Source organism: Leucopleurus acutus (assembly GCF_964270905.1).
Source record: "Leucopleurus acutus genome assembly, chromosome: 12".
In the NCBI taxonomy this organism is placed as follows: domain Eukaryota; kingdom Metazoa; phylum Chordata; class Mammalia; order Artiodactyla; family Delphinidae; genus Leucopleurus; species Leucopleurus acutus.
Genome location: NC_139154.1, coordinates 766,172 through 793,230, shown reverse-complemented (window position 1 = coordinate 793,230; position 27,059 = coordinate 766,172). Strand labels below are relative to the sequence as shown.

The window sequence follows — 27,059 nt, the reverse complement described above, 5'->3', positions numbered from 1 at the left end:
GTGGGCTGTCTGGAAACTGCAGTGGGGAGGAAACAGCTGACCTCCCAGGAAGGCCCTGACTGTTTCTCTCCTGTCTTGGTCTACAAGTACAACCCCCTTAACCTCACAGCGTTGGACTGGTCCCTGCTGAGCAAAAAGGAGTGTTTGAACTATGGTGGGCGCCTACTTGGGAATTCCTGCCAGTTCATCCCAGACTTGGCACTCATGTCCTTCATCCTTTTCTTCGGGACATACTCCATGACCCTGACCCTGAAGAAGTTCAAATTCAGCCGCTATTTCCCTACCAAGGTAACTTCACCCTACAGTCAGACAGTTCACATGGAAGCCACCACTGAGTCCCTGAGAGGGTTCTGGTCCAACTGTTGGAATGGACACCACATCAGCACTTGCTCACTGAGGTTTTTTCAAGTTAAGAGCACAGACTTTGGATCAGAGAGAACTGGGTTCCCTTGTTGTCAAGCCCCATGACAACACTTGATATTGTCAGACTTTTATCTTTAGCCTAGTAGTATATTGTGGGTTTTTTCCTTTTATTTCCCCAATGACTAATGAAGTTGAAAATCTTATCATGTGTTTAATGGACATATGACCATTGACTTTCCTTTTTCTTTTTATACTGAGTTGTAATTTTAAAAGAAGTGACTTATAAAGAAGTCACTGTTATCTTTTTTAAGATCTTTATTGGAGTATAATTGCTTTACAATGGTGTGTTAATTTCTGCTTTATAACAAAGTGAATCAGCTATACATATACATATGTCCCCATATCTCTTCCCTCTTGCGTCTCCCTCCCTCCCACCCTCCCTATCCCACCCCTCTAGGTGGTCACAAAGCACAGAGCTGATCTCCCTGTGCTATGCAGCTGCTTCCCATTAGCTATCAATTTTACATTTGGTAGTGTATATATGTCCATGCCACTCTCTCACTTTGTTCCAGCTTACCCTTCCCCCTCCTCGTGTCCTCAAGTCCATTCTCTAGTAGGTCTGCATCTTTATTCCTGTCCTGCCCCTAGGTTTTTCATGACCATTTCTTTTTTTTTTAATATTCCATATATATGTGTTAGCATACAGTATTTGTTTTTCTCTTTCTGACTTACTTCACTCTGTATGACAGACTCTAGACGACCATTGACTTTCTTCTTGTAAGAGCCTGTTTAAATCTCTTGCACATTTTCATCTGGGTTGTCTGTCTTTTTCTTTCCAATTTGCAACTCTTTATATATTCTGGATAGAAACATTTTTGTGATCATATGTGTTGCAAATATCTTCTGCTCTATGACTGACCTTTTTACTTTCTTAATGGTATCTTTTGATTAATAGAAATTCTTAGCTTCACTGTAATCAAATATATCCAATTTTTCCTCAAGGAAAATATTGGATAGACGATATTCTCCTATGGTATCTTCTAAAAGCTTCATTGTTTTTCCTTTCATGTTAAATCTATAATCTACCAGAATTGCTTTTAACATATAGTGTGAGAAAGTGTTTGTTTTTTATTTAGATAGCCGATTGTTCTAGCACTTTAAAATTTTATTTTATTTTTACAAACTAAAGAGGAAATTTTATTTACTTAGGTAACATTTGTTTATAACATTATATAAGTTTCATGTGTACATTATGTTTATACTTCTTTTCTTTTTTACATCTTTATTGGAGTATAATTGCTTTACAATGTTGTGTTAGTTTCTGCTGTACAACAAAGTGAATCAGCTATATGCATACATATATCCCCTCCCTCTTGAGCCTCCCACCCACCCTCCCTATCCTCCCGTCTAGGTCCTCACAAAGCACTGAGCTGATCTCCCTGCCAGCACTATTTTTTTTTTTAAAGACCATCCTTTTCCCACTACTCTGCAGTGCTTCCCTTGCCATATATCAAATGTTCACATGTGATGGGATCTGTTTCAAGGTTCTTTACTCTGTTTCACTGATTTATTCGTATGCCAATATCACAGTCTTCATTTCTAAAACTAATAATAAGTCTGTATATCTTACAGACCAAACTTTCCCTCTTTGTCCTTCTTTTTCAATAATGCCTTGGCCCTTTGTATTTCCACATAAATTTTAGAATCTTAAATTTCACCAAAATAAAAACTTATTGGAATATTGATAGAATTATATTGACTCTAAATGTCAATTTGGGGAGAATTTACACCTCTCAAATTCTGAGTCTTCTAATCCTTGAATATGGTATACCTTGCATTTATTAAGGTCTTTTATTTATTTATTTTATTTATTTATCTTTGGCTGCGTTGCATCTTCGTTGCTGCACACGGCTTTCTCTAGTTGTGGCGAGTGGGAGCTACTCTTCTTTGCGGTGCGAGGGCTTCTCATTGCGGTGGCTTCTCTTGTTGCAGAGCATGGGCTCTAGGTGCGCGGGCTGCAGTATTTGTGGTGCACGGGCTCAGTAGTTGTGGCTCATGGGCTCTAGAGCGCAGGCTCAGTAACTGTGGTGCACGGGCTTAGTTGCTCCACAGCCATGTGGGATCTTCCTGAAGCAGGGCTCGAACCCGTGTCCCCTGCATTGGCAGGCGAGTTCTTAACCACTGTGCCACCAGGGAAGTCCCTATTAAGGTCTTTTTTTTCTTTCTCTCCATAATATTTTGTAGGTTTTGATCTTGAGGTCTTGCACATTTTTTATTTTTTTTGCGGTACGCGGGCCTCTCGCCGTTGTGGCCTCTCCCGCCGCAGAGCACAGGCTCCGGACGCGCAGGCTCAGCGGCCATGGCTCACGCGCCCAGCCGCTTCGCGGCATGTGGGATCTTCCCAGACCGGGGCACGAACCCGTGTCCCCTGCATCGGCAGGTGGACTCTCAACCACTGCGCCACCAGGGAAGCCCGAGGTCTTGCACATTTTTGATTAGATTTATTCCTAGGTACTTGATTTTTTATTTTTTACCTATTGTAAATGCTAACTGCTATTTTAATTTCATTTTCTAACTGTTTTGTGGCTAGAATAAAGAATTTATTAATCAAAACAGCACTTGCATATGTGAGCAACAGTTATGAAGTGAGGAGGGGCACTGGGAAGATTTTTAGCAATGCTCTTCTAACAGAAACCACATGCGCACTCTTCTAAAGCCATCTTAAATAAATTTTCTACTACAACTACTACCAATAATAATAGTGATGATGATGAAAAATATCTTTGATATGAATAATTGAATTTTTGCCAATATTTTGTAAAGACTAAATAAAAGACTTTTGGGGAAGATTTACAAAATACAAACTGAGCAAAAAATAGTGTACTTGCAACACGAATGCATCCTCAAGACAAATTCCCTCCCTTCCTTCCAACTTCCAACCAGATCATATCCCTAAGTTGCCTTTTATATAAAAATTCCAGAGCAGTGACTGCATCTGAGAATATCTATTGCCTGAAGGATGAAATAAAATTCATGTTAGTGTCATATTCTTTTATCACCACCTTTTTTTTCCCCTAAAATTAATACTTACAAAGTGCCATGTTGCTACCTGGAATTTAGTGTTGCAGAGAAGAATGAGATCGTACCATTTCAGAGCCATCAGTTTGGTAAAAACACAAAGGACTTGGAAAACCAAGTATTGGAAATGAAAAGTGATGGGTGGGAGTGTCACCAAGTTCATCCAACTTAGAGAGTGACTGGCACTCTCTGAGATAGCTGAAGATGGGTCTTCTGACTCTGGAGCTCAAGCTCTCAGCAGCTCTCCTCTTCACTACTGGAGGATGGGGTCTGCCTGGAGTAGGCAGGAGCTTCTCTGACTTGCTCATCTCTTTTCTGCAGGTTCGGGCCCTAGTAGCTGACTTTTCCATCATTTTCTCCATCCTGCTGTTCTGTGGAATTGATGCCTGTTTTGGCCTGGCAACCCCCAAGCTGCTCGTGCCCAGCGTCATCAAGGTTTGCCCAGGACCCCTGCTCTGTGCATTCTCTCCTCCTGCCCACCAGTTGCAGATCCTTTCCCCTCTATGCTGATCAAATTTTTATGTGCTCAGCCACGTAACCACGTGGGTTCTCTGTATGCTCCACCCTTCCCACACGGCCTGCTAGGGGCGGTCCTTTGAGAGAGTGGTTTCCTCAAACCACATATATCCACGATGAACTCCTGCTGTGTAGCCACAGGATGGGGAAGGTGCTGGAATCTACTCTCCAGCCCAGCTGAAGCCCCTTGATTTCCACTTACAGGTTTACAATTCCCTCACTCATGGCAGTCTACAAGTTGGGCCATCTTCTGAAAATGATCCTTTAAAACAGTGATCCTCAGGAGTTCCCTGGCGGCCTAGCGGTTAGGATTCTGGGCGTTCACTGCCATGGTTCATTCCCTGGTCGGGGAACTGAGATCCCGCAAGCCATGCGGCGAGGCCAAAAACAAACAAACGAAAAAGACAAAACAAAACAGTGATCCTCAAAGTGTGGTCCCCAGACTAGCATCTCGCCCTCATCTGGGAACTTGTTAGAAATGCAAATTATCAGCTCTACTTGAAACCCATGGAATCAGAAAGTCTGGGGGTGGTGTTCAGGGCTTTGAATTTAACAAGCCCTCCAGGAGATTCTGGGGCCTGCTTAAGTTTGGGAACCACTGCTTCAGAATTTCCCATTAGTCTAGAGTTGGTGCTATTTGCTTGTAGCTCCGCGTGAGCCCTGCTCCCTCACAAGGAGCTCGACCCGTCTAAACTGGACTGGGAGGTACAGGTTCTAGAACTGACCCTCCCTGCCTTTGAGGGCTTGACCAGCGCAATATTATTTCAGCTTAAACATCTCATAAAACTCATGTTGGCCTTGAACTGTAAAGTACTGCTTTCTCTGAAGTAAACAAAAGGTAAACTTCAGCCCAGCTCCTGCACAGATAATCCTTTATTCTTAATATGCAAGTCTAAATTAATGTTCGGTGTTTTACAGACAATTCTATAACCTCCCCCAGACAGATGACTCAGAGAAGAGGCAGAAAGCATCAGGCACTGGGCCCATCATTTTCTTTTTTCTTGCTGTTGGGCCTCGTTGCCATTTCTTGTTAACATCTTTTGCAATTAGTGACCACAAGCTCTCTACCAATGCCCCCTGACTCTGCACCTCCCTGTTTCCCAGACAAGCCCATGGCGGCTGCAACAAATCATCTCCTTTGTTCTGTAGACACCACTGCCCTTCCCAAGTCTGTGCCTCCGGGGTCTCTCTAAAGTTGCAGGTGCCTAATGTCTTTAAGGGATAAGATTGCACTTGAAAAGTACCCCAGGTGTGGGAATAGCGGGAAGTCTGGGAGAGCGGGCTAGACAACAAGTGCACAGGGACAAGGGAGAGAGAAAAGGGCCTTCTCCTTTGCTCTGCTCAGCCCACGCGGCCTGATCGAGGCTGGTTCGTGGCCCCCTTTGGGAAGAACCCATGGTGGGTGTACCTGGTAAGCATCCTGCCCGCCCTGCTGGTGACCATCCTGATCTTCATGGACCAGCAGATCACGGCCGTCATAGTCAACCGGAAGGAGAACAAGCTGAGGGTAAGGCTGGTGCTAGGAGGAGGGGCACAATCTCTTTCTTCCCACAGAGTCAGAAGGAATGAAGGAGGGAGGAGGTGCTTCTTTCAAAATGTTGGGCCATTTGTGAAGCAAAATATGAGGGCAGAAGACTGGAGTTCCGGGGGTGGGGAGAATGTGACCCCCAGATGTGGGTAAGGCCAGAAGGGCCAGCAGAGAGGCTCCAGGGACCAGGACCAAGCCCAGGGTGGGCCACTGGGCACGGCTCCTTGCTTCTCCCAAAGTGACCCTCCCGCTCTGTCTCCTGACAGTGAACTTGGGAGTCTGAACAGATCCTAGCAAGGGGATTTTGACCCGGAACCATAAGGCAGAGGGGCATCCAGAGCCTTCCCGGCCCCGCCAACCGTCCTCCCTGCCTCTGAGTCCGAGGAGACGCAGACTAGTCTCTCCCCCATCCCAGCCTGGGTCACTCTCGGCGTGGTCTAGGCCGGCCCCACTGGGACCCCTCATTAGGGAATTATAGAGATACTGGGCTGCTGGGTAGGAGAACTTCTTCCCAAGGACCCAAACCCAGGGCCTCTCCAAGCCTGAACACCCCTCTCCTCCCTTACCTGCATCCGTTCCCTGGTTCACCAAACCCTGGGGTTGGTGAGGCCTGGTCACCTCAGGGTGGCAGTCCTCTCAGGGTGCTGTGTAGAAGCCCACGGGGAGCCCTCAACACATGTTCCACACAATGGCTGCCTTGGGAGAGTTCTGTCTCCCCCACCCCACCCCAATAGGTGGTTGGGAACAGGCTCCCTAGACAACTTCCTCCCTCCCACTGCCCCTGCAGAAGGCTGCTGGCTACCATCTGGACCTGTTCTGGGTGGGCATCCTCATGGCTCTCTGCTCCTTCATGGGGCTCCCCTGGTACGTGGCTGCCACGGTCATCTCCATCGCCCACATCGACAGCCTCAAGATGGAGACGGAGACCAGCGCCCCCGGGGAGCAGCCGCAGTTCCTGGGGGTCAGGTAGGTGGTGGTCAGGGCCTGAGGACCACCTGAGCAGGAGGGGTCAGATTGGGGGTAGTGGGGAGAGAAAGCAGGTTTTTCTTACCATCAAGGTATTTGGGTGAATAGGGCCCCTTCTCTAACAACCCAGGAACCACAGGGATAGGAGTGATATCCCTGAAGGGAGGGAAGAGGGAGACGAAAAGTCAGTTTTAAGCGGTGCTTTCTTCTTAATAGATTCCAGTCAGTACACCCCAGCCCCTACACATGCTCTCACCTCTCACCTGTACAGGCTGCTCAAGAGTTCCCACAGAGCCCCTTCTGACCTGACTCTTTGTCTCCTCTTCAAGACTCCCTAGCCATGCCGTCCCCCAAATACCCCAAAGCAGGGTTCGGGTCCTGCTCAATCTCCATTCCTCCAGAAAGCCTTTCCAGGACCACTCCCACCCCCTGGGCTGTGGCCCATGGCCTGTCACTTCCGTTCCTTTACTCGCCCCTCCTCTCATGAGAATGTTTCAGGCAGGGAAGCGCATCTTCCACCCCTTCGGACCTCTGGGGTGAGCCCACATCAGACCCTGGCATTCTCATACATGGCTGTCCTAAGAGTTTCTCCTCACTACCTCGGAATTCCTGGGCTGCCCGGCCAGCCCTGAGCAAGGTTCCTATGGTCAGGGCAGGGTCCCCTCCCCAACCCCTGAGCCCCAGATGGCTGGGCCTGAGCAATCTGCCCCAGAGCCCCAAGCTTCCCCTGGACTTGTTCCTGGGTCTGAGCACTCCAGAAAACATACCTGCCCTCCAGCCCCTGATACCTGCTCTGCCAGCAGCCAGGCCCCATTCCCTTAAATCCTCATCTGTCGTGCTTCACAAGCGTGGGATCTTATTATAATCAAAAGGCAGGGATAATGAGCACTTCATATCCCACTTCATCCTCACAACAACCCCTGAGGTGCGTGCCATTAGTCATGTTCTACTAATGCTGAAGACATTTAGGGCCTTGCCTGATGCCACACAGCTAGTAAGTGGCAGAGCCAGGATTCAGCCCAAGCTGGTCTGGCTCAAGCACCCCCTGTTAGCCACTGCACTGGATAACCTCCTGAACACCCCTACAGATGCCCTCACCTCAGTTGGATTCCCTCTCTTCCCATGTGCCAGGCAGCTGGTCCTCACGTCACTGGTTTACTCTCTGGAATGGGGCAGCAAGGCAGAGACCAGAGCCTTGGACACAAACTTCAAGTGCCCACAGAGGGCTGGAATGGTCATGGAGCATCTCCCAATCCACCCTGACCATGTGTTCTTTTCTGCCAGGGAACAGAGAGTGACCGGCACCATTGTCTTCATCCTGACAGGGATCTCTGTCTTCCTGGCTCCCATCCTGCAGGTGAGGCTCTGCACCCTCTGCTAGGGCCCTGTCCGCCTGAGAAGGCATTGATCCGATGCCTCAGAGGGGGAACGGCCTCCCCACAAGGCCCCTAAAAAGGCAGGCTCCTATTAGGCCAGACATGTTTCATCATTATTACTGTTTTCTGTAATGTTGCATCCTTTATTATCAGCAGCAGGCCATCCTCACTGCTCTTTCCCACCCCTCCCAGGGTCCACCCTCACCTTTCTGAAGGACACTTCCCACAGACATTTCTGCCAATTTCCATCCTTGCTTAAATCAGTAGCTTCTCAAGCTGGTTGTGTTTCCACGTTGTGGTTTATGGCCTCCTTGCTCACCTATTTTCTGAAGTTTAAAACTTGCAGGGGAGAGGGAGGCTTCTGTCCTTGTTCTTGGGGCCTGTTTTCTGCTCCTCTGTTGCATGTCTTGGGCGCATAGGTGACTTTTTCCCACACTGTTCGAAGCCCCTCTTGCTCATGTCCTTCCAGATCAGCTGGAAGAGATGATAGCAATGGGGTGTGCATTTGGAGCATGGGTCCCCCAGAAAGGCTTTCCATTCCAGCCATTCACCTGTTGTATTAGTCTGCTCTGGGTGCCACAACAAAAGGCCACAAACTGGGTGGCTTAAACTAGACATTTATGTTCTAGAAGTAGATCATGGTCTTTCCTCATGTGTGCACGTCTGTGTCCTATGTAATGTGTCCTGTGTCTCTTCTTATAAGGACCAGTTGTATTGAATTAGGCTTCATCCATGTGACTTAATTTTACCTTAATTACCTCTTTAAAGGACCTATCTCCAAATTCAATCACATTCTGAGGTACTAGAGATTAAGACTTTAACATATGAATTTGCCTGGGCGGGGGTGTGGGGGTCGGTTAAGGTGCAATGGCTCTTTGGCAGCCTCTCCACAAAAGTAGACATTCCCTGGCCATTTAAAATACTCTTATTAAATAAACAAAATGCCTGCCCCCCACCCCCCGTATGCAATCTGTTTCCTGCCAAATGGAAACATCCGTCAAAAAAATACCCAACCTCAAACCTGTTTGGTTGTGCCCAGCACCAGTTCTCAAGCCAGAAATATTTTCCATTGTAAACAAATGAATTAACATCATGGTTCTTTAGTCTTCATTGTTTTACAAGCTTACCGCGAATGAGCTTGTAAAAAGATATTCAAAGGGGAAAATAGCTGCAAAAGATTGGGTGACTACAACTTAGCTTAATTCAAGAAAGGAAAGCCTTCTGAAGGCATTAAGGGAAAGGGCCACTGACAGATCATGACGCGGAGTCTTAACCACTGCGCCCCCAGGGAAGTCCCCTGCTGCAGTTTTCGGCACAAATGTTGTAACTTCCAAGCTGTAGACTGTATTTCCGTATTAATTTATGCATCTTATAAAAACAAATGGCGGGGGCTTCCCTGGTGGTGCAGTGGTTAAGAATCCGCCTGCCAATGCAGGGGACACGGGTTCGAGCCCTGGTCTGGGAAGATCCCACATGCCGCGGAGCAACTAAGCCCGTGTGCCACAACTACTGAAGCCCGCACACCTAGAGCCCGTGCTCCACAGCAAGAGAAGCCGCACCAATGAGAAGCCCAAGCACTGCAATGAGGAGTAGCCCCCACTCACCGCAACTAGAGAAAGCCCGCCTGCAGCAACGAAGACCCAAAGCAGCCAAAAATAAATAAATAAAATTATTTTTTAAATGGGGGAATTCCCTGGCAGTCCAGTGGTTAGTTAGGACTTGGCACTTTCACTGCAGTGGCCCGGGTTCGATCCCTGGTCAGGGAACTAAGATCCTGTAAGTCTCCCAGCACAGCCAAAAAAACCCTAAATGGGCTCTATAACTAGGATAAGATGCCAGATATGGGGAAATATTCATTATTGCTTTGGCTGTAATGAAAAAGTTTTTATGGGGTTTATTATAGCTCCAAATGCTCTGATATTGTCTTCGCATTCAATCACAAAAGGATATGAAAAATTTGCCTGCTCATGTTCTTTTACAGTGAGAGGAAAAATATATATAATCATTTTATTTAACCATTAATCTATTTGATAAGTTTTATAGCATGGAAGACATCTAGATTTTTATTGAATATAAGATTTAAGATTTCTGATTAGATTGTATCAAGGTGTATATCAAGGCTTTCAAAATTGTTAGGTGATTAAAGCATTATCACTAGCTGACACCAGTACTAAATATTAGATTGATTTTAGGTAAAGGAGAGATGTTTGGTATAGCCAGTTAAAGAAAAATACAACTTAATCCAGATCTGTATTCTTAGATTTAATCCCAGAATTTATTACCAATCAAGAAAATTTTCCATAAAACTTGTTTAACTTTTTGCAACTGTAAGTTTGCCTCGTTCTGTCAAATTGGGCATAGCCAAGTACTAGACACATAGAGAACTTACATTAGAGAGCTGTCTACCCAAGACCATACTTTAGTTGAAATTTTTCATTCTTATTTATGTAGCCAACAGAAGAGAGGTCCCTCTGATGCTACAAATTTAGGGGGTGCAAGTTGGATCCTAGTTACTAGGATCCAACTTTTATTTTTAATATTTTTATTAATTTTTATTTTTATTTTAATTAATTTTTAAATTAATTTTATTTTATTTAATTTTAATTAATTTTCTATATCACTTATTTTATTATTTTTTATTAATTAATTATTAATTTTTATTTTATTAATTTTTCTATATCACTTATTAACTTCACCTATTTTTGTACCAGTTCCTCCAGTCGAGTTCTGTTCCAGGGCTTCTCAAATTTTAATATGTATTCAGAACTAGAACAAAAAATTTCACAATTTGTATGGAAACACAAAAGATGCCAAATAGCCAAAGCAATCTTGAGAAAGAAAAACAGAGCTGGAGGAATCAGGCTCCCTGACTTCAGACTCTGCTACAAAGCTACAGTAATCAAGACAGTATGGTACCAGCACAAAAACAGAAATATAGATCAATGGAAGAGGAGAGAAAGCCCAGAGAAAAACCCATGCACATATGGTCACCTTATTTTTGATAAAGAAGGCAAGAATATACAATGGAGAAAAGACAGCCTCTTCAATAAGTAGTGCTGGGAAAACTGGATAGCTACATGTAAAAGAATGAAATTAGAACACTCCCTAACACCATTCACAAAGATAAACTCAAAGTGGCTTAAAGACCTAAATGTAAGGCCAGACACTATAGAACTCTTAGAGGAAAACATAGGCAGAATACTCTATGACATAAATCACAGCAAGATTCTTTTTGACCCACCTCCTAAAGAAATGGAAATAAAAACAAAAATAAACAAATGGGACCTAATGAAACTTCAAAGCTTTTGCACAGCAAAGGAACAAGATAAAAGACATAAAGACAAAAAGACAACCCTCAGAAAGGGAGAAAATATTTGCAAATGAAGCAACTGACAAAGAATTAATCTCCAAAATTTACAAGCAGCTCATGCAGCTCAATATCAAAGAAACAAACAATCCAATCCAAAAATGGGCAGAAGACCTAAATAGACATTTCTCCAAAGAAGATACACAGATTGCCAACAAACTCATGAAAGAATGCTCAATATCATTAATCATTAGAGAAATGCAAATCAAAACTACAATGAGGTATCGCCTCACACCAGTCAGAATGGCCATCATCAAAAAATCTACAAACAATAAATGCTGGAGAGGGTGTGGAGAAAAGGGAACCCTCTTGCACTGTTGGTGGGAATGTAAATTGATACAGCCACTATGGAGAACAGTATGGAGTTTCCTTAGAAACTACAAATAGCACTACCATACGACCCAGCAATCCCACTACTGGGCATATACCCTGAGAAAACCATAATTCAAAAAGAGTCATGTACCACAGTGTTCATTGCAGCTCTATTTACAATAGCCAGGACATGGAAGCAACCTAAGTGTCCATCAACAGATGAATTGATAGAGAAGATGTGGCACATATATACAATGGAATATTACTCAGCCATAAAAAGAAACGAAATTGAATTATTTGTAGTGAGGTGGATGGACCTAGAGTCTGTCATACAAAGTGAAGTAAGTCAGAAAGAGAAAAACAAATACTGTATGCTAACACATATATATGGACTCTTAAAAAAAAAAATGGTCATGAAGAACCCAGAGGCAATACGGGAATAAGGACGCAGACCTACTAGAGAATGGACCTGAGGACACGGGGAGGGGGAAGGGTAAGCTGGGACACAGTGAGAGAGCGTAAAATAGATAGCTAGTGGGAAGCAGTCGCATAGCACTGGGAGATCAGCTAGGTGCTTTGTGACCAGCTAGAAGGGTGGGATAGGGAGGGTGGGAGGGAGACAAAAGAGGGAGGAGATATGGGGATATATGTATATGTATAACTGATTCAGTTTGTTATAAAGCAGAAACTAACACACCATTGTAAAGCAATTATACTCCAAAAAAAATGTTTAAAAAAATTTTAATGTGTATTAAAAATCACCTGGGAATCTTGTTAAATGAAGATACTGACTCAGTAGGTCTTGGGGGGTGTGCCAAATTCTGCATTTAAAAAAAAATTAATTTATTTATTTGGCTGTGCCAGGTCTTAGTTGCGGCACTCGGGATCTTTAGCTGAAGCACGCAGGATCTAGTTCCCTGACCAGGGATCAAACCTGGGCCCTCTGTATTGGGAGCATGGAGTCTTAACCATTGGACCACCAGGGAAGTCCCCCAAATTCTACATTTTTAACAAATTCTCCAATGGTACCAAATTATGCTGGTCCAAAGATCACACTTTGAGCAGCAAGGAACAAAATCACCCCCACCCCTCTCTCCGTATCAATGGATGGTTAGACTGATATTAGATACGGTGATGTTTATTAGAGGATCAGTGATAACGTTGCAGGAAGGGGGACCCCTTCCAGGGCCCAAGAGTGGGCTCTTGTCTAACATGCAGAAATGAATTGTCTGAGGAGATACACATGCTGACAAAACAAGAGACTTTATGGGGAAGGGGCGCCCGGGCAGAGAGCAGCAGGGTAAGGGTACCCAGGAGAACTGCTCTGCCACACAAAGTCTCAGGTTTTATGGTGATTGGGTTAGTTTCCAGGTTGTCTCTGGCCAATCATTCTGACTCAGGGAACTTCTTGGTGGTGTGCGCATCGCTCAGCCAAGATGATTCCAGCGAGGATTCTGGGAGGTTGGTAGGACATATGGATTGGTGTCTCCTCTCTTCTTTGAACTTTCCCGAATTCTTCCCGTTGGTGGTAGCTTATTAGTTCCTCGTTCCTTACCAGGACCTCCTGTTGTAAGATGACTCATGCGAGTGGCTACTATCTTGCCTGGCCAGGGCGGGCGGCTTCGGTCAGTGTTTCCCCTAACAATAATCTTCCGTCCTTCCAGCACCAATTTGCAAATATTTGGTTATCTTGTCAAATGAGGGCACTGAGGGATGAAGTGACCATATATCTGATGGGCAGCATAAATGGCTTACACTCTCAGTTCTGCAGATTCTCAGTTCATCCCAAGCCCCAAAGGTTTTTTGTTTGTTTTGTTTCCTTCTTTGCCTGCAACTCACCACAGCTCATTAAGACTGTGGATTACTGTATTCTGCCTCAGAGGAACTCCTGACCATGTGGAAGTGCCCCCTCTGGTCCCCATGTTGTTCTCATGATCTCAGCCTCAAATTATATGGGAAGGCTGTGATGTCCTTATGTTTGTAGGGCTGTGATCCTTGTTTATTCCTTTAGCAGGTGGTATAAAGCTGACACCAGAGGCATCTTTTTGCCACTTGACTGTGTCACTAATATTTGAAAAGGGCCTTTCCCTGGAGATCCAAGAAAGATTTGCACCGATTAATCTAGAATTCTAGATCACAGCACTATCACTTGTGATGTCATGGGCCATTGGGATTTTCTGAGAAAGCTGCTTCAGCCTGCAAATGACAAGACTGGAGACAATTTCCTAGTCTAGATAATGAGGTGACTTGATAATCAGTCACTGGTAACTATAAACTAAAACAACTCAGTTTGATGTGGTTTTCACACTCATTAGGGTGAAAGGGAAGTTTTAAGCCATCTTAAATTTGTGTTGTTACAGATTATAGCTTGGTCTTTTTTTAAAATTAATTAATTAATTTATTTATTTTTGGCTGCGTCAGGTCTTTGTTGCTGCGTGTGGGATTTCTCTAGTTGTGGCAAGCAGGGGCTACTCTGTTGCAGTGAGCAGGCTTCAGTAGTTGTGGCTCGTGGGCTCTAGAGTGCAGGCTCAGTAGTTGTGGTGCAGGGGCTCAGCTGCTCTGCAGCATGTGGGATCTTCCCGGACCAGGGCTCAAACCCGTGTCCCTTGCATTGGCAGGCGGATTCTTAACCACTGCGCCACCAGGGAAGCCCCTATAGCTTAGTCTTTTAAGATTTTATTTCTCTGTTAATTGCTCCCACCCTTTGAGGCTGATTAGTACAGATATTTTTTTCAGATTATTTTCCCATTATAGGTTATTACAAGATATCGAATATTGTTCCTGTGTTATACTGTAAATCCTTGTTGTTTATTGTATATATAATAGTGTGTATCTGTTAATCCCATATTCCTAACTTATTCCTCCCCCTCCCTCTCCTTTGGTAACCATAAGTTTCTTTTCTTTGTGAGTCTGTTTCTGTTTTGTTTTGCTTTTTTAGAAGTAGATTTATTTATTTACTTATTTATTTGGTTGCACCTGGTCTTAGTCGCAGCAGGCATGCTCTTTATTTTTATAATATGAATTTTAAAAAATAAATTTATTTATTTATTTATGGTTGCGTTGGCTCTTCATTGCTGTGCGTGGGCTTTCTCTAGTTGTTGTGGCGAGCGAGGGCTACTCTTTGTTGCAGTGCATGGGCTTCTCATTGTGGTGGCTTCTCTTGTTGCGGAGCCTGGGCCCTAAGCTTGTGGGCTTCAGTAGTTGTGGCTCGCGAGCTCTAGAGCACAGGCTCAGTAGTTGTGGCATATGGGCTTAGTTGCTCCGTGGCATGTGGGATCTTCCAGGTCCAGGGCTCAAACATGTCTCCTGTATTGACAGGCGGATTCTTAACCACTACGCCACCAGGGAAGTCCCAGGTGTGCTCTTTAGTTGTGGCTCACAGGCTCCTTAGTTGCGGCTCGCCAGCTCCTTAGTTGTGGCTTGTGAACTCTTAATTGCAGCATGCATGTGGGATCTAGTTCCCTGACCAGGGATCAAACCCGGGCCCCCTGCATTGGGAGCGTGGAGTCTCAACCACTGTACCACCAGGGAAGTCCCTGTTTCTATTTTGTATAAAGGTTCATTTGTATGATTTTTTAGATTCCACATATGTGATATCATAAAATATTTGTCTTTCTCTGTCTGACTTAGTATGATATTCTCTAGGTCCATCCATGTTGCTGCAAATGGCAATATTTCATTTTTTATGGCTGTGTAATAGAATAATATTCCATTTTGTATACACATATATATCTTATTAAAACAATAGTCTGTTGATGGGTTGAAATTTTTACCTTATTTCATAATTAGGCAAAAACTTCATAAGCCATGTACAAATGGAGTGATGCAATGGGCCCAGATTTCCTTTCTTTAAATTCAAGTGTTGTAGTTTAAGGTTTATAGCATATGGGTCCAAATCATGCTTTGTGTTTAAAAAATGAACACAGCCTAATTTTAAACGAGAGGTTATTGATTTGTTGGATTTGCCAACATTCTTAAATGGCTTCTAAAAGTTGGACACAGTACTTTGTGTTCTCACAAGTGTTCAGCACAGCTGCCCTGGGAGTGAGCAGAGTAGCCTTGCTCGCAGCGGTGAGCCACGGGTGCAGGTAAAGGGAAGGATGAAAGAAGCAAAGACTCAGCTTGGAGAGACATCCTTCAGAAGTCTTCTAAAGAGTCCCAGTGATGATTGTAGAACAGTATGGGTGACATGATCCACTTGTGAAAAAGCCAGCAAACTACCTGTGAGCATGATGGGAAGGAAAGATACCCACCAACCCATCAGCAGTTGGTTGTCAGCCAGTAGGGGTTACTTCATACACTTCTGTTGATTCTTTTTTACCTGATCGTATATGATGCGCGAGCTTTGTTCATCAGCAGGTGCTCCCCACTCATTAGTAGGTCAGCTCATCAAAGGTCCCCAGGCCCCTGCAAGCTGAGCAATGCAGTTTGGCGGGGGGGCCCTTAGCTGGCACTGGAGGTGGGAAGGGGCTGGCAGGAATGAGCAGTCTGTGGAGAATTGCCATGTTCCAGAAGGTCTATCTTCAGCCAGACCACGTGGCTTCTGCAAGGCCTAAAGGGGGGCGGGGGGACCAGGCTGGGAGAGCAACTGTCCACTGGGCTAGAGAAGAGGGCAGGAGTGCCTCGGAGACCATCTCCTTCCCCAGTGACACTCTGGCTCCAGATCTGCTAGCAGACACTTCATTCCTCCAAACATCCAAGCTCGTTCGCCCCTTGGAGAAAGCCGAGGCTGACCAGGCTGCTTCTGTGGCTCACAGTCACCCTGAACAGGGTGGCCAATAGCCTGCCTTGGGCAGAGGCCCAGTCCAGAGCTCTGCTTCCCTCTCTCATTTCAGTACATCCCTTTGCCAGTGCTGTATGGAGTCTTCCTCTACATGGGTGTGGCCTCCCTGAATGGCATCCAGGTAAGGCTCTCCCTTTAGGTCCTCTAATCCTCATTTTACAGATGAGGAAACTGAGGCTCAGAATTCAAAACCAGATCGAGCTGACTCCTACGAGGATTTCACTACACCTCTCTCTTCTCTGAGGCAATTTGCACAGAAGAAAACATTTTGTTTTGTTTTGTTCTTTATTTACCACGATACACCAGATGTCTTGGATAGCTTGTGTTGCTGTTAAGTTGCATTTTCCTTGAATGTGGGCAATGTTTACTGGGGCCAGCGCCAGGGCTGTAGCCCTCACCAAGGGCTCAGCTCTCCCCCACCATAAGATCTCATTATACATCCTCCGAGACCTCCAGGCCCCTTCTTTTGCATCCTTAAGGCCTGACCAGGGGCTCCCCTCTATGGGACCCCACTGCAGCACCCATTTCACCAGACCCAAGCCCCCAGAGGGGCCACCAGGGTCCCCACGGCCTGGCTGAGTCTTCCCCTGTCCTCACCAGTTCTGGGATCGCTGCAAACTCTTCCTGATGCCGGCCAAGCACCAGCCGGACCATGCCTTCCTGCGGCACGTGCCCCTGCGCCGGATCCACCTCTTCACCCTGGTGCAGATACTGTGCTTGGCTGTGCTCTGGATCCTCAAGTCTACGGTGGCCGCCATCATCTTCCCAGTCATGGTAAGATGAGCGCAGTCTTCCCCCTCGTGTTCAGCAGGTTCAGATGGGGAAGGTGTCCAGGGGGAGATCCACCCTAGCCTTCTCCTCCACAGTGGCCTGATTCTCTCAGGGTCACAAAGGCAGGCACAGATCGAGATTCGAGATTCGGGTTGTGACTCCAGGCCAAGTAGAGCTGGGGGGCGGGGGTGTGGTGGAATGCAGAGGAGAGACGGGGAGGGAAGTTGTATGTGGTAGGTGGATGCTGTAGTGACAGCCCACACGCCCGCCTCCACCCAGCTCAGGTCAGGGCGGCTCAGTGAGAATGCAAAAGCCAACCAACTTTCCCAGCTCTGGAGTGCGATGGAGAAGCTGGGCAAATTCAACAAGGAGACTGAGTTCCCCACTGCCAAAATTCAAACCAAGTGCGGAAGTAGATCTACACTAAATATAATTCTTCACCCTTCAATATAACTGAATTTGAAAAGATAAATGGGGGGATGGGATGGGGAGAGCTAGAAATAGAGATTTAGAACTTCAGAGTCCAACGTCATTAACATGTCATTGTTTGGAGAAGCTGGGGCAAGTATGTGAGCATTCTTTGACTATTCTTGAAATTGTGTGTAAGTTTGAAATTATTCCAAAATTAAAAGTGAAAAGAAGAAAAGCCAACAACATGTTGCATCTGGCATCTAGATCGCCCATGGAGGGCAGTGGCCTCTGCCCCTGCTGGGGCATGGGGAATGGGAGGGGGGACTGTGGGCTAATGCTTGGGGGGAAGCCCTAGGTGGGCCCTAAAGCCTGCAGGGCTGGATTCGGGACCAAAGTGAGGACACAAAGTAGGATCTGAAATATCCTGGCAGGATTCTGAGTCAGTGATTCTTGACCCTGTGCTCATAAGAGTCACTTGGGAGCTTTTTAAAAGCACATGCACCCAGGCCTCAGCGCAAATCAATGAACTCAGAATCTCTTAGAGAAACCCAGGCATTGGTATTTATAGTAAGTCTACAGGTAAGCATAAATGTCCAGCCAAGGTTGAAAACCACCACTCCAGGGAAAGTGAAATGGATCCTCCCCAACAGGGCCCTCATGGGTTCCAGAGGTGAGGAGGGGAAAGGATCGTCACAACTGGCATGGACTGAGTGCTATTTCATTTAGTCCACACCTTCCCCAAAGAACTACCATTTTACAGACTGGAAAACTGAGGCTCAGAGAGCATGTGTGAGTGACTCAAGCCACACAACCAGGAAGGAGCAGAGCCAAGATTCACACCTTCCCCCATATTGATATTTTTTAATTTACATGCAGTAAAATGGACTCTGCTGTTCTATGAGCTCTGAAAAAACACAGAGTAGCGATTCCGCCACCACAGTCATGATACAGAACAGTTCCATCACCTCTAAAATTCTGTGTTGTCCCTATGTAGACAGCCCTTCTTCCTACCTCTGCCCCTAGCAACCATGCTCTGTTTTCAGAGCCAGGAATTTTAAAAACCAGGTCTGACCAACTCCCGAGCTCTGCTTGCTTCCAAGACACAGGGTCAGTGAGGACCCAGTGTTAAATCCCGCTGGATGTTTTTCTCCCTGACCTCATCTAATGGCTAGTTCTTGGTGGTGAAAGGACAATATTCATAACTAGCTACTTGGACCCATTGCATCTATTAAAAGTCAGTGTTTAATCTTCTCCAAAGAGCACGTGTTTTGCCTTTGTTTATCCTGAACAGAACCAAACTTTCTAGACTTTCCTTTAAAAATTCTAGATATGCCAGTATACTTTATTCAGTTTGTTAGCAGAGAGATTGGCAGCTCTCAGAAATGGGGGCACGGGGACAGTTGGTCTCAAAGTGTAATCCCTGAATCAGCGGCATCAACATCTCCAGGCAATCTTGTTAGAGATGCAAATCTCAGGCCCCACCCCAGACTTTCTGAGTCAGAAACTCACCCAGCACCTATCAGTGTGGGTATTAACAGCCTGCCAGGTGATTTGATCTAAGCTCAAGTCTGAGAACCACTAATTTAAAGAATAACTGTAGTTCTCCACCCACGGGCCCCATCTGGCTCCCCCCCCACAGCTGTCACAGGCTCTGTGCATCTGGGTCACTGGTAGGCATCGCCACTCAACTGAGGAGAGGCTGGATGAGAGGAACCAAGATGGGTGGGAGGTGAACAATGGTTTGGGGGAGCTTTGAGAATGTTCCAAAGATACCAGAAAAAGTCCCTGAACATAGCTGACTGAGGGAGAAAATGAATTGTGCCCAAGTTCGGGGTCTTGAGCCCATGGTTTTCTCTGAACTCTCACCACAGATCCTGGGCCTCATCATCGTTCGAAGGCTTCTGGACCTCATCTTCTCCCAGCATGATCTGGCCTGGATTGACAACATCCTTCCAGAGAAGGAGAAAAAGGAGGCAGATAAGAAGAAAAGGAAAGGGGCCCATGAGCACAGTGAAGAGGAGGTGGGGAGGATGTGAGGCCTGGGCTGATGGGAGGGATCAAGAGACCCTCTCTCCACCTCTGCCATGGCCAGGGTGGGGAGGCTTCTCAGGTAGCCAGGAGCGACTGCCTGGGCCCCGTGTCAGTCTGGTGTGCTGAGATCGCGTCTATTCATGTGAATACCCTCAGCGTAGGCCAGAGTGAAGAGCCCTCTCATCCAGGAAAAAGTCAGTTGGCCATGCCTATTTTCCCCCATTCCTGTGGGCTCTTGGGGCCATTACAACAGCACTGTAGGTCCCTGAGGGGACAGGGCAGAAGACTCGGCTCCATCATGGAGGAGGTTATGAGGACTGACCTCCAAAGAACAGAGCAGGCCCAGGGGGAGGGGTCTAATAGGGACTCATTAGTAGACTGGACTCCTGGGCAAGTGGGAGGACGGGGGACAAGCCTTGCTTGGGCCTGTCCATAGGGTCCTGGGCAGAGAGGTGGGGGAAGACGCACGTGGCCTCCTGAAAGGAGGGTGACTACATTCCCCAGATGCCTGGGACCACTCAGTCTCAGTTGTCCCATCTGCCCCTCTCTTCTCCCATGCTTCCTCCCCATCTCACCCCAAAACACTCAGGGAGTCAACAGACAAGAAGCCAGTCCAGAACTTATAGTAAATCACACAATGTTAGTGAAGAAGACTGTCTAGTTCAAGTGTTCATTACAGATGATGAAACTGTCCCCCAGAAGGGAAGTGACTCACCCAAGATGGACGTATAGGCTAAATGTCTAGGAGGGAACTAAGAAAACCATTCCGACTTTGAATCTGATCATTTCCAACATACTAAGCTGCCCATGTCCTTCCTAACACCATGCCTGGCTCCCATTCTCCCAGTTTGACCCAAACCCACATCCCTGCCTCCACCGTGAACTGTTCTCCTAGCAATCTTGCCTTTTGCAGATCAAAGCTGCCCATAGATGCAAGCCCTTGCTGACTGATTGGTGACGATTAAACCATCTTCTGATGGTAGTGATAGGCCAAAATTCCCCTGGCCCTCAATTACTGTCCTCTTCCCAGAACATAAGAGGCCCATAATCCCCATTCACATGTTTTTCATTGATGATTTTTTTTGGCCGTGCCGCACAGCTTGCAGGATCTCAGTTCCCTGACCAGGGAATTGAACCCGGGCCACAGCAGTGAAAGCCCAGAATCCTAACCGCAAGGCCACCAGGGAACTCCCCCCTTGTTGATGACTTAGATGATTTGCAAAGTTAGGTTCTGAGAACAAAGAAACTGAGAGTCTAAGTGCCTTTGAAAGACAAGTATTATTCTTTCACTGATTCACTCAATAAATATTTCAGTGGCTACCACAGGCCAGGAACTATTTCAGGGGTGGGAAAAAGCATCTCTGGTTTATATGATATTTTCGATGGAAAAACGGGATTCAATTTACATAAATTCATTTTATACACGTCTTCAGCTACTGTGTGAGGTTCACTCCCAAGTGACTGGTTACCACGGCAGTTGAAACTGTTCTGATGAGTAACGTTCCTGCAAGAGTTCTGTCCTTTCTAGTGTCCTCAGTGGGCCCCAGGGTAACTGCAGCACCCCCTGTCTAGTCTGGATATGAAGAGGATGGTGGTTTGCACACTGTGGACGCGTGTATTTTCCATCTGGGCAAGAAAGCCAACACTGTTGTATTGGTGGTATTGATCAGCTTTTCCCACTGTTTCTCTCCAGCCCCAGTTCCCTCCTCCCTCAGTTATAAAGATTCCCATGGAAAGTGTCCAATCAGATCCCAAAAACGGTATCCACTGCGTTGCCAGTAAGTAAAACACACGGTGTCTCTCCCTTCCTACTTACTACTAATCCTCCACCTCTTCCTCAAGGAACTTTCATCTCTAACTCAGGTCTATTGGTCTTAGATACTAAAGGACTCCTGTGCTAGGCAGAGTTCAAAAAGAACTGGGCTACAGGAACTGGAACTCCAACCATATGGAAGCCCCAAATCAAACCATGTAGACTTCAGTGATCAATCTTCATTAGTTTAGGCAAACCCCCTCTTTCCCTCCTTACCCCTAGTGCCCTCAGGTGCCTGTGGTACCACCTCACCCCCTCTTGCATGACCTGCTGAGCCTCTCATGTTTGCCAGTGGTTACTGAAATGATTGAGAACTCAAAGCCAAGCTGAGTTGTCCCCTTTAGGAAAACAAGTAGCATCACACTGGGATTATAAATTAGTCAGGGTCCTAGTGGTTGGGCTGTGATTCTGTATGTGCCTGATTCACAAGCACCTTCCACATGTTGAAAGGGAAGCTGCCTGGGAAGGATCAGATGTGGCTTATGAAGATCTTGGGGGATTTTATTGCTGCTTTTACCCGCTTCCAGCCTCAGCTTCCTATTGGTGGACAGTCTTGTCATCAAGACAACACAGTCTATCCTGGGAGTAGTCTGAAAGATGCCAACACGGGTCCTGACCCTGGCGCTCCTAAGGGCTTGCCGCTTTCCCCAAAGGCCCATACTGGGGATCCTGCCAGCCCCCACAAGGGCCCTTCAAGGAAGGGCTTCCCATTACATTCTCCTCCAGAAGTACGTCCTCCTTTTGAATTTCTCATGCCCTTCCCCCTTCTCATTTGTATACCTCCATCACCTTTCTTCATTCTTCCCTGGCCCTCACCGTGCCTCTCACCCACCTCTGGGTGAAGGAATAATTGAACCAGAAGCCACCCATCTCTGTGAGGCCCCTGTATTCCTCTCGTGTGGTACTGGCCACGGGGTTAGAGAATAGGAAGGAGAAGGAATGGGTGAGGGGAGCACTGTAGAAAGAGGGTATATTCTCCAGAATAGTTCACAAAGCTGCTCCACGTCTGACGCTTTGATTTTCCTGCCAGGACAAAGATCTTCCAGTTGGAGTTACTCACTCTGATTCCTCCTTCAGTGATTCAGAACTCGACCGAAGGTAACAGCCATGAGATAAGACTCTCTGAGTGTTAGATAAGAGCCTAGGCAATGGCTTTGAAAGCGGAGGGACTAGGATTTCCCGGGCTAACCAGTGTCTCAGTAAAAGGCCTTTGCTGGTCCACCACAGGACACAAAGGTACAGAGCTGATTATTGGGTGTCAGGTAACAAATCTGTCCTCTTATTGACATAATATGATTACACCACACAAAGGTACTGAACTTTAGAAAAGGAAATTATTACAAAATATTAAGCAGAATGAAAACTGAAAGTAAATATTGAAAAAGGAAAACAGAAACTAGACGTGATTTAAGTATTTATTATTAAAAGCCAGGATGAATGAACTCGAAAGATCAAAACACCAAGCACTCTAATACTCTGTGGAGTAAAACAGCAGCATGGTTACTATGCAAAGGTCAGAAAGGGTATCAAGGAAAGCTAACTAGATATCAATGATCAAGTGGAGATAAAAAACAGTCAAGAAAGGATTCAAGGCCCAGGTTCCAGGAACTCCGATGCCAGCCATGTGATTCCTTGCTGTCCTCAATGAGAAGCCACCCTCCAAAAAGGTGGGACTGCTTGATGACTGAAAACAAGGGGGGATCAAACACGGAAAAGAGGAATTCAGAGGCAAGAAAGTCTGCCTCAGTCATTACTAGGGAAGAGGGTGGGGGCAGTCCCACTCCTACAGTGTGCCCTGAGCTGGACAAGAATCACTGTGCTACATCCGACAGTAAAAGCACGGGCTATCCCAGGACTAGAGGCAGCTGGCTGCAGACGGAGATGGGACTCACCTGAGAGATTTTAGGAAACATGTACAGGATCTTCTGAGTTATATGTCAAAGCTGTTATCACATTGCCAGGATGAGAAGAGATTTATCACCAGGGTAATAAGCCTCCCTAAGCAGCACTACTGTGTCGCATGTCCAAATGACATCTCTGCCTGCCTTCTCATCCCACCTCCCCAGTCAGGGCTCCTATGCCCTTAATGCCACAGATCTTTATAAATACATGTGTTAAGAGAAAAGCACTGTCTATCTTATGTTCATTTTAAGGTAGCCTACACAAAATGAAACCTCTTAATGCTCTAATTTCAGTTAATGGAGAGAGAATTTGGTCCAGGATAGGACACTTCCAAAAACCTGTTAAAGTACACAAAGCAGGGGACAAGGCCAGAAATGCAGACAATTTCGTGACTAGTGATGGCACCTCCCAACTATGCTGGTGTTTTACTGAATCTGTGAGAGTGCCTAGAAGTAAAGACAACTAAATAGCAGGATTCCATTTCAGTGAGGAAAAAACTCAGCAACATGAGCTGGTTTAACAAAGATTAAGCATCCATGGTCTACCAGGCACGATGCTTAACCTCTGGGAATATAGAAAGACAGGCATGTGTACCACATGCCAAGAACGGAGCACACGTAAGGGAAAGGACAGGCATCTACAGGAGGAATCTGCCTTACCCAGAGAATCTGGGAACAATAAATAGGCGTCTTCCAGATGTGCAGAGTCAAAGAAAAAAGAGAGAAAAGAAGGCGCTGCAGGTATGGAGAAAAGGCCTGAAATATCACACAGACACAGGGCAAAGAACCCAGGATGGATGGGGCAAACAGCAAGCAGGCAGAAGTTTGAGCAAAGAAGGCTCTTGTCTCACCAGGCTAAGGAACTTGAATTCTGTCCTTTGAACAGTGGGGAACCACAGTCAGGTTCATGATCGAAAAAGTTCACTTTGGCAGCAATGTGATAAATAGGTTGAAAAAGAGTGAGACCAGTAGTTGTGACAGTTGAAGGCCAAGCAGATAGGATACTGCTAGTTCCTGTGATGTGTTAAGAGTTCAAAAGCAAAGACAGAACTATATGCACTAGAACCCTGTTCTGGGGGATAGCGTTAAAAAACACCAAATCCTAGATAAATCGTTCTTCCCTCTTCTTTTTCTCATTCAGCATCACCCTGCACTTCAAAATCTCCTGTCCAGCTTCACCTGCCTTCAGCTACTCACAGAGCCCAGTCTTCATGGTGCCACAGGTGAAGATAGAGATGGAGCCAGACTGTGACTTCACAGACATGGAAAGATATGGAAGAGAAGCTGACAGCGAGACCACCCTCTAGGAGGACGGACGGGGCACAGAGTGAGGGCCTGGTTTAGTCTTCACTGTGAGGGTCTGGGCCAAAACCCCTCACTTTTCCAAACCTGTTTCCTTATTTACCAAACAGAGGGAGTCATTCTGCTTGATAGAAAACTGGAGAGCTGCTGATGAAAAGTACTACTTATGTGCAAAGCCCTCTACTTCCCTCTGTAGTTATGAAAATAACTAAAGCTAAATGTTACACCTTATTTTAAAATGCAGTCCAGCATAGAAATTATAACATTTCTTTTGAAATGAAAAAATGCTTTCTCTCAAAACTGTAGCTAAGATAAAGGGGCACTACTCAATTTTTATTTAAAACAAATATCAGTTAAGATTTTTTTTTTAAAGCTGAGATTTTAAATTATCTAGATGGTCTTAAAACAACTTAAAATACTCATACTTTAATAGACCAAGGTTGGAAAATTTGTTTTGCAATTTTGCATATTAAGAAATGCTAAAAAGGACCTCTTATCTCTCCATCCAATTCAGTTTTCTAAGGGTCATATGACAAGTTTGAACTATCTGCATCACACAGAAGTGTGACTGGGGCTTTTCCAGATTGAAAGTTATTTCTAAAAGTCTGGTAATGAAAGAACCAACATGTTTGAGTGGATATTTTAAAAACAAAATAGTTCCTGTTAAAATGAAACCTCAAATCACATGGCAAATCAACAAAATGATCCTTTAAATTAGTATCACTGGTTTTTAAAGCCCAGAATCACATTTCATTATGCATTTGGGTAGGTCTTTCCTGCAAGTTTTCAATGGCCTGATTCCCAAAGTCAAACTTGCATTCACATTAATATTGCATATTAGGCAGGGCTCATGTGAAATTTTAGAAGATTAAAACTCTGCAATACTAGTCAGACTAGTACTTTAAAGGAATAATTAGAAACAAATTGGGTAGATTTAAAACCCGTTAATAGTGAAGCAAACTCTTTTCCTCATGAAACTTAAGATCAGTCTTCTTATCTTCAAGTCACATTTAACAAACACCAACCATGTTTATTTACCACCTACTGTGTGCCTAATAGCCACAACGCATCTGACATTTACCTTCTCCAAAAAAACTGTGGATTTGAATCTTGAGTAAATCACTTTGGTTACGGTTACCACATTTACTCAAGATGACAAATGCAGGTGCTTTTTCTTTATCCCTTTCTATTTTTTAAAGACAAATGACACTAGATCATTAACCACCTTGAGTACAGGGACAGTTAATTGCCTCTATAATCCCCAGAGCCAGTACAGTGCCTGGTCCATAGAAAGCTCTCAGTGTTTATTAAATTAAATCTCAGAACGCCCTTCCAAGGATACTGCCATGAGGTAAAGCTCTAAACCTCCACCACTTCTACTGAGAGCAGCAGAATTACTTAGCTGCTCACTAATCTAGAACGATTGCCTGAGCTTAAGTATAAATTCTTTGTCTTCATCTGCACCAATTTTGGGAGAGCTAACAATCTACCCTTCACATTTCAGTTTTAAAAACTGGCTGATTTCCAATAGCATTTTGTCCAAATTGAATTGTAGAAATGTTGTGGATTCAGGAGTAAATGTGCTTGATTAATCAAACAAGCTGGAAAACTAGAATGTTAATTTTTTGCTGTTGTAAACTGATCACCGTAATTTTCACATTGCCTGTCATTTGCATTTTGTACACACACACACACACACACACACACACACACACACACACGAACATTTTAATTTCCATAGCTTTTAATAGGTTGACATATTGGTACTTCTCCATGCAGTAACAATAACTTGTAACTACTGTTCAATAAAACTTAATCCTGTCTGCTCGTCTCGCTCCATGTTTAATAATTTGGGTGAGTCAGCACGCATGGCTGATGTACAGGAACTACACCTCACTTGCAAAAATATCTCTAGCAACTATCACCCCTCTTCATCCCCAGAAAACTATCAAAAGCATAAAGGCGACGGGCTTCCCTGGTGGCGCAGTAGTTGAGAGTCCGCCTGCCAATGCAGGGGACACGGGTTCGATACCTGGTCAGGGAAGATCCCACATGCTGTGGAGCAACTAAGCCCGTGTGCCACAACTACTGAGCTGTGCTCTAGAGCCCGTGCTCCACAACAAGAGAAGCCACCGCAATGAGAAGCCCACGCGCTACAATGAAGAGTAGCCCCCGCTCACCACAACTAGAGAAAGCGTACGCAGCAACGAAGACCCAACACAGCCCAAAACAAATAAATAAAATAAATAAATGTATAAGAAAAAGCATAAAGGCGGCACATGAACAAGGAGGGGGAGAAGGTCAGCTCTGCATTGCTCTCCTTCCTCTCTGCCTCAAGCTGCCTGGAACAGTTGTTTCTGCCTGCATGAAAGCCAAATACCTAGCCCTTGAGCAGAATACACTGGACCTATCCTCGCTGCAAATGTGCCACAGCAAATACCTTTCAATCTGTGCAATCAAACTAATGCTTTAAACACACACACACAGACACATGAAAAAAATTTACATATATGGCGGGGGGGGGGCTTGGCAAAGCACATC

General features: G+C 45.4%; 1 protein-coding gene across 3 annotated transcripts in view; it reads left to right on the top strand.

The window, feature by feature from the left end:
- Positions 1-24,523, top strand: part of SLC4A5 (solute carrier family 4 member 5) — a gene marked incomplete at its 3' end in the record, with an annotated part of 97,733 nt that extends 73,210 nt beyond the window's left edge. For 2 of the 3 annotated variants that reach the window (XM_082852325.1, XM_082852324.1), the window contains exons 16-25: positions 88-288; positions 3,763-3,876; positions 5,303-5,464; positions 6,273-6,451; positions 7,736-7,808; positions 16,342-16,410; positions 16,890-17,063; positions 19,343-19,492; positions 21,196-21,280; positions 22,346-22,380. In XM_082852325.1, the coding sequence (XP_082708451.1) occupies positions 88-288; positions 3,763-3,876; positions 5,303-5,464; positions 6,273-6,451; positions 7,736-7,808; positions 16,342-16,410; positions 16,890-17,063; positions 19,343-19,492; positions 21,196-21,280; positions 22,346-22,380 (1,242 nt within the window). Of the gene's footprint in view, positions 1-87; positions 289-3,762; positions 3,877-5,302; positions 5,465-6,272; positions 6,452-7,735; positions 7,809-16,341; positions 16,411-16,889; positions 17,064-19,342; positions 19,493-21,195; positions 21,281-22,345; positions 22,414-24,357 lie in introns of those variants that run through there. The other variant, XM_082852323.1, reaches the window with a different exon arrangement.
- Between the last annotated feature and the right edge of the window lie 2,536 nt (positions 24,524-27,059).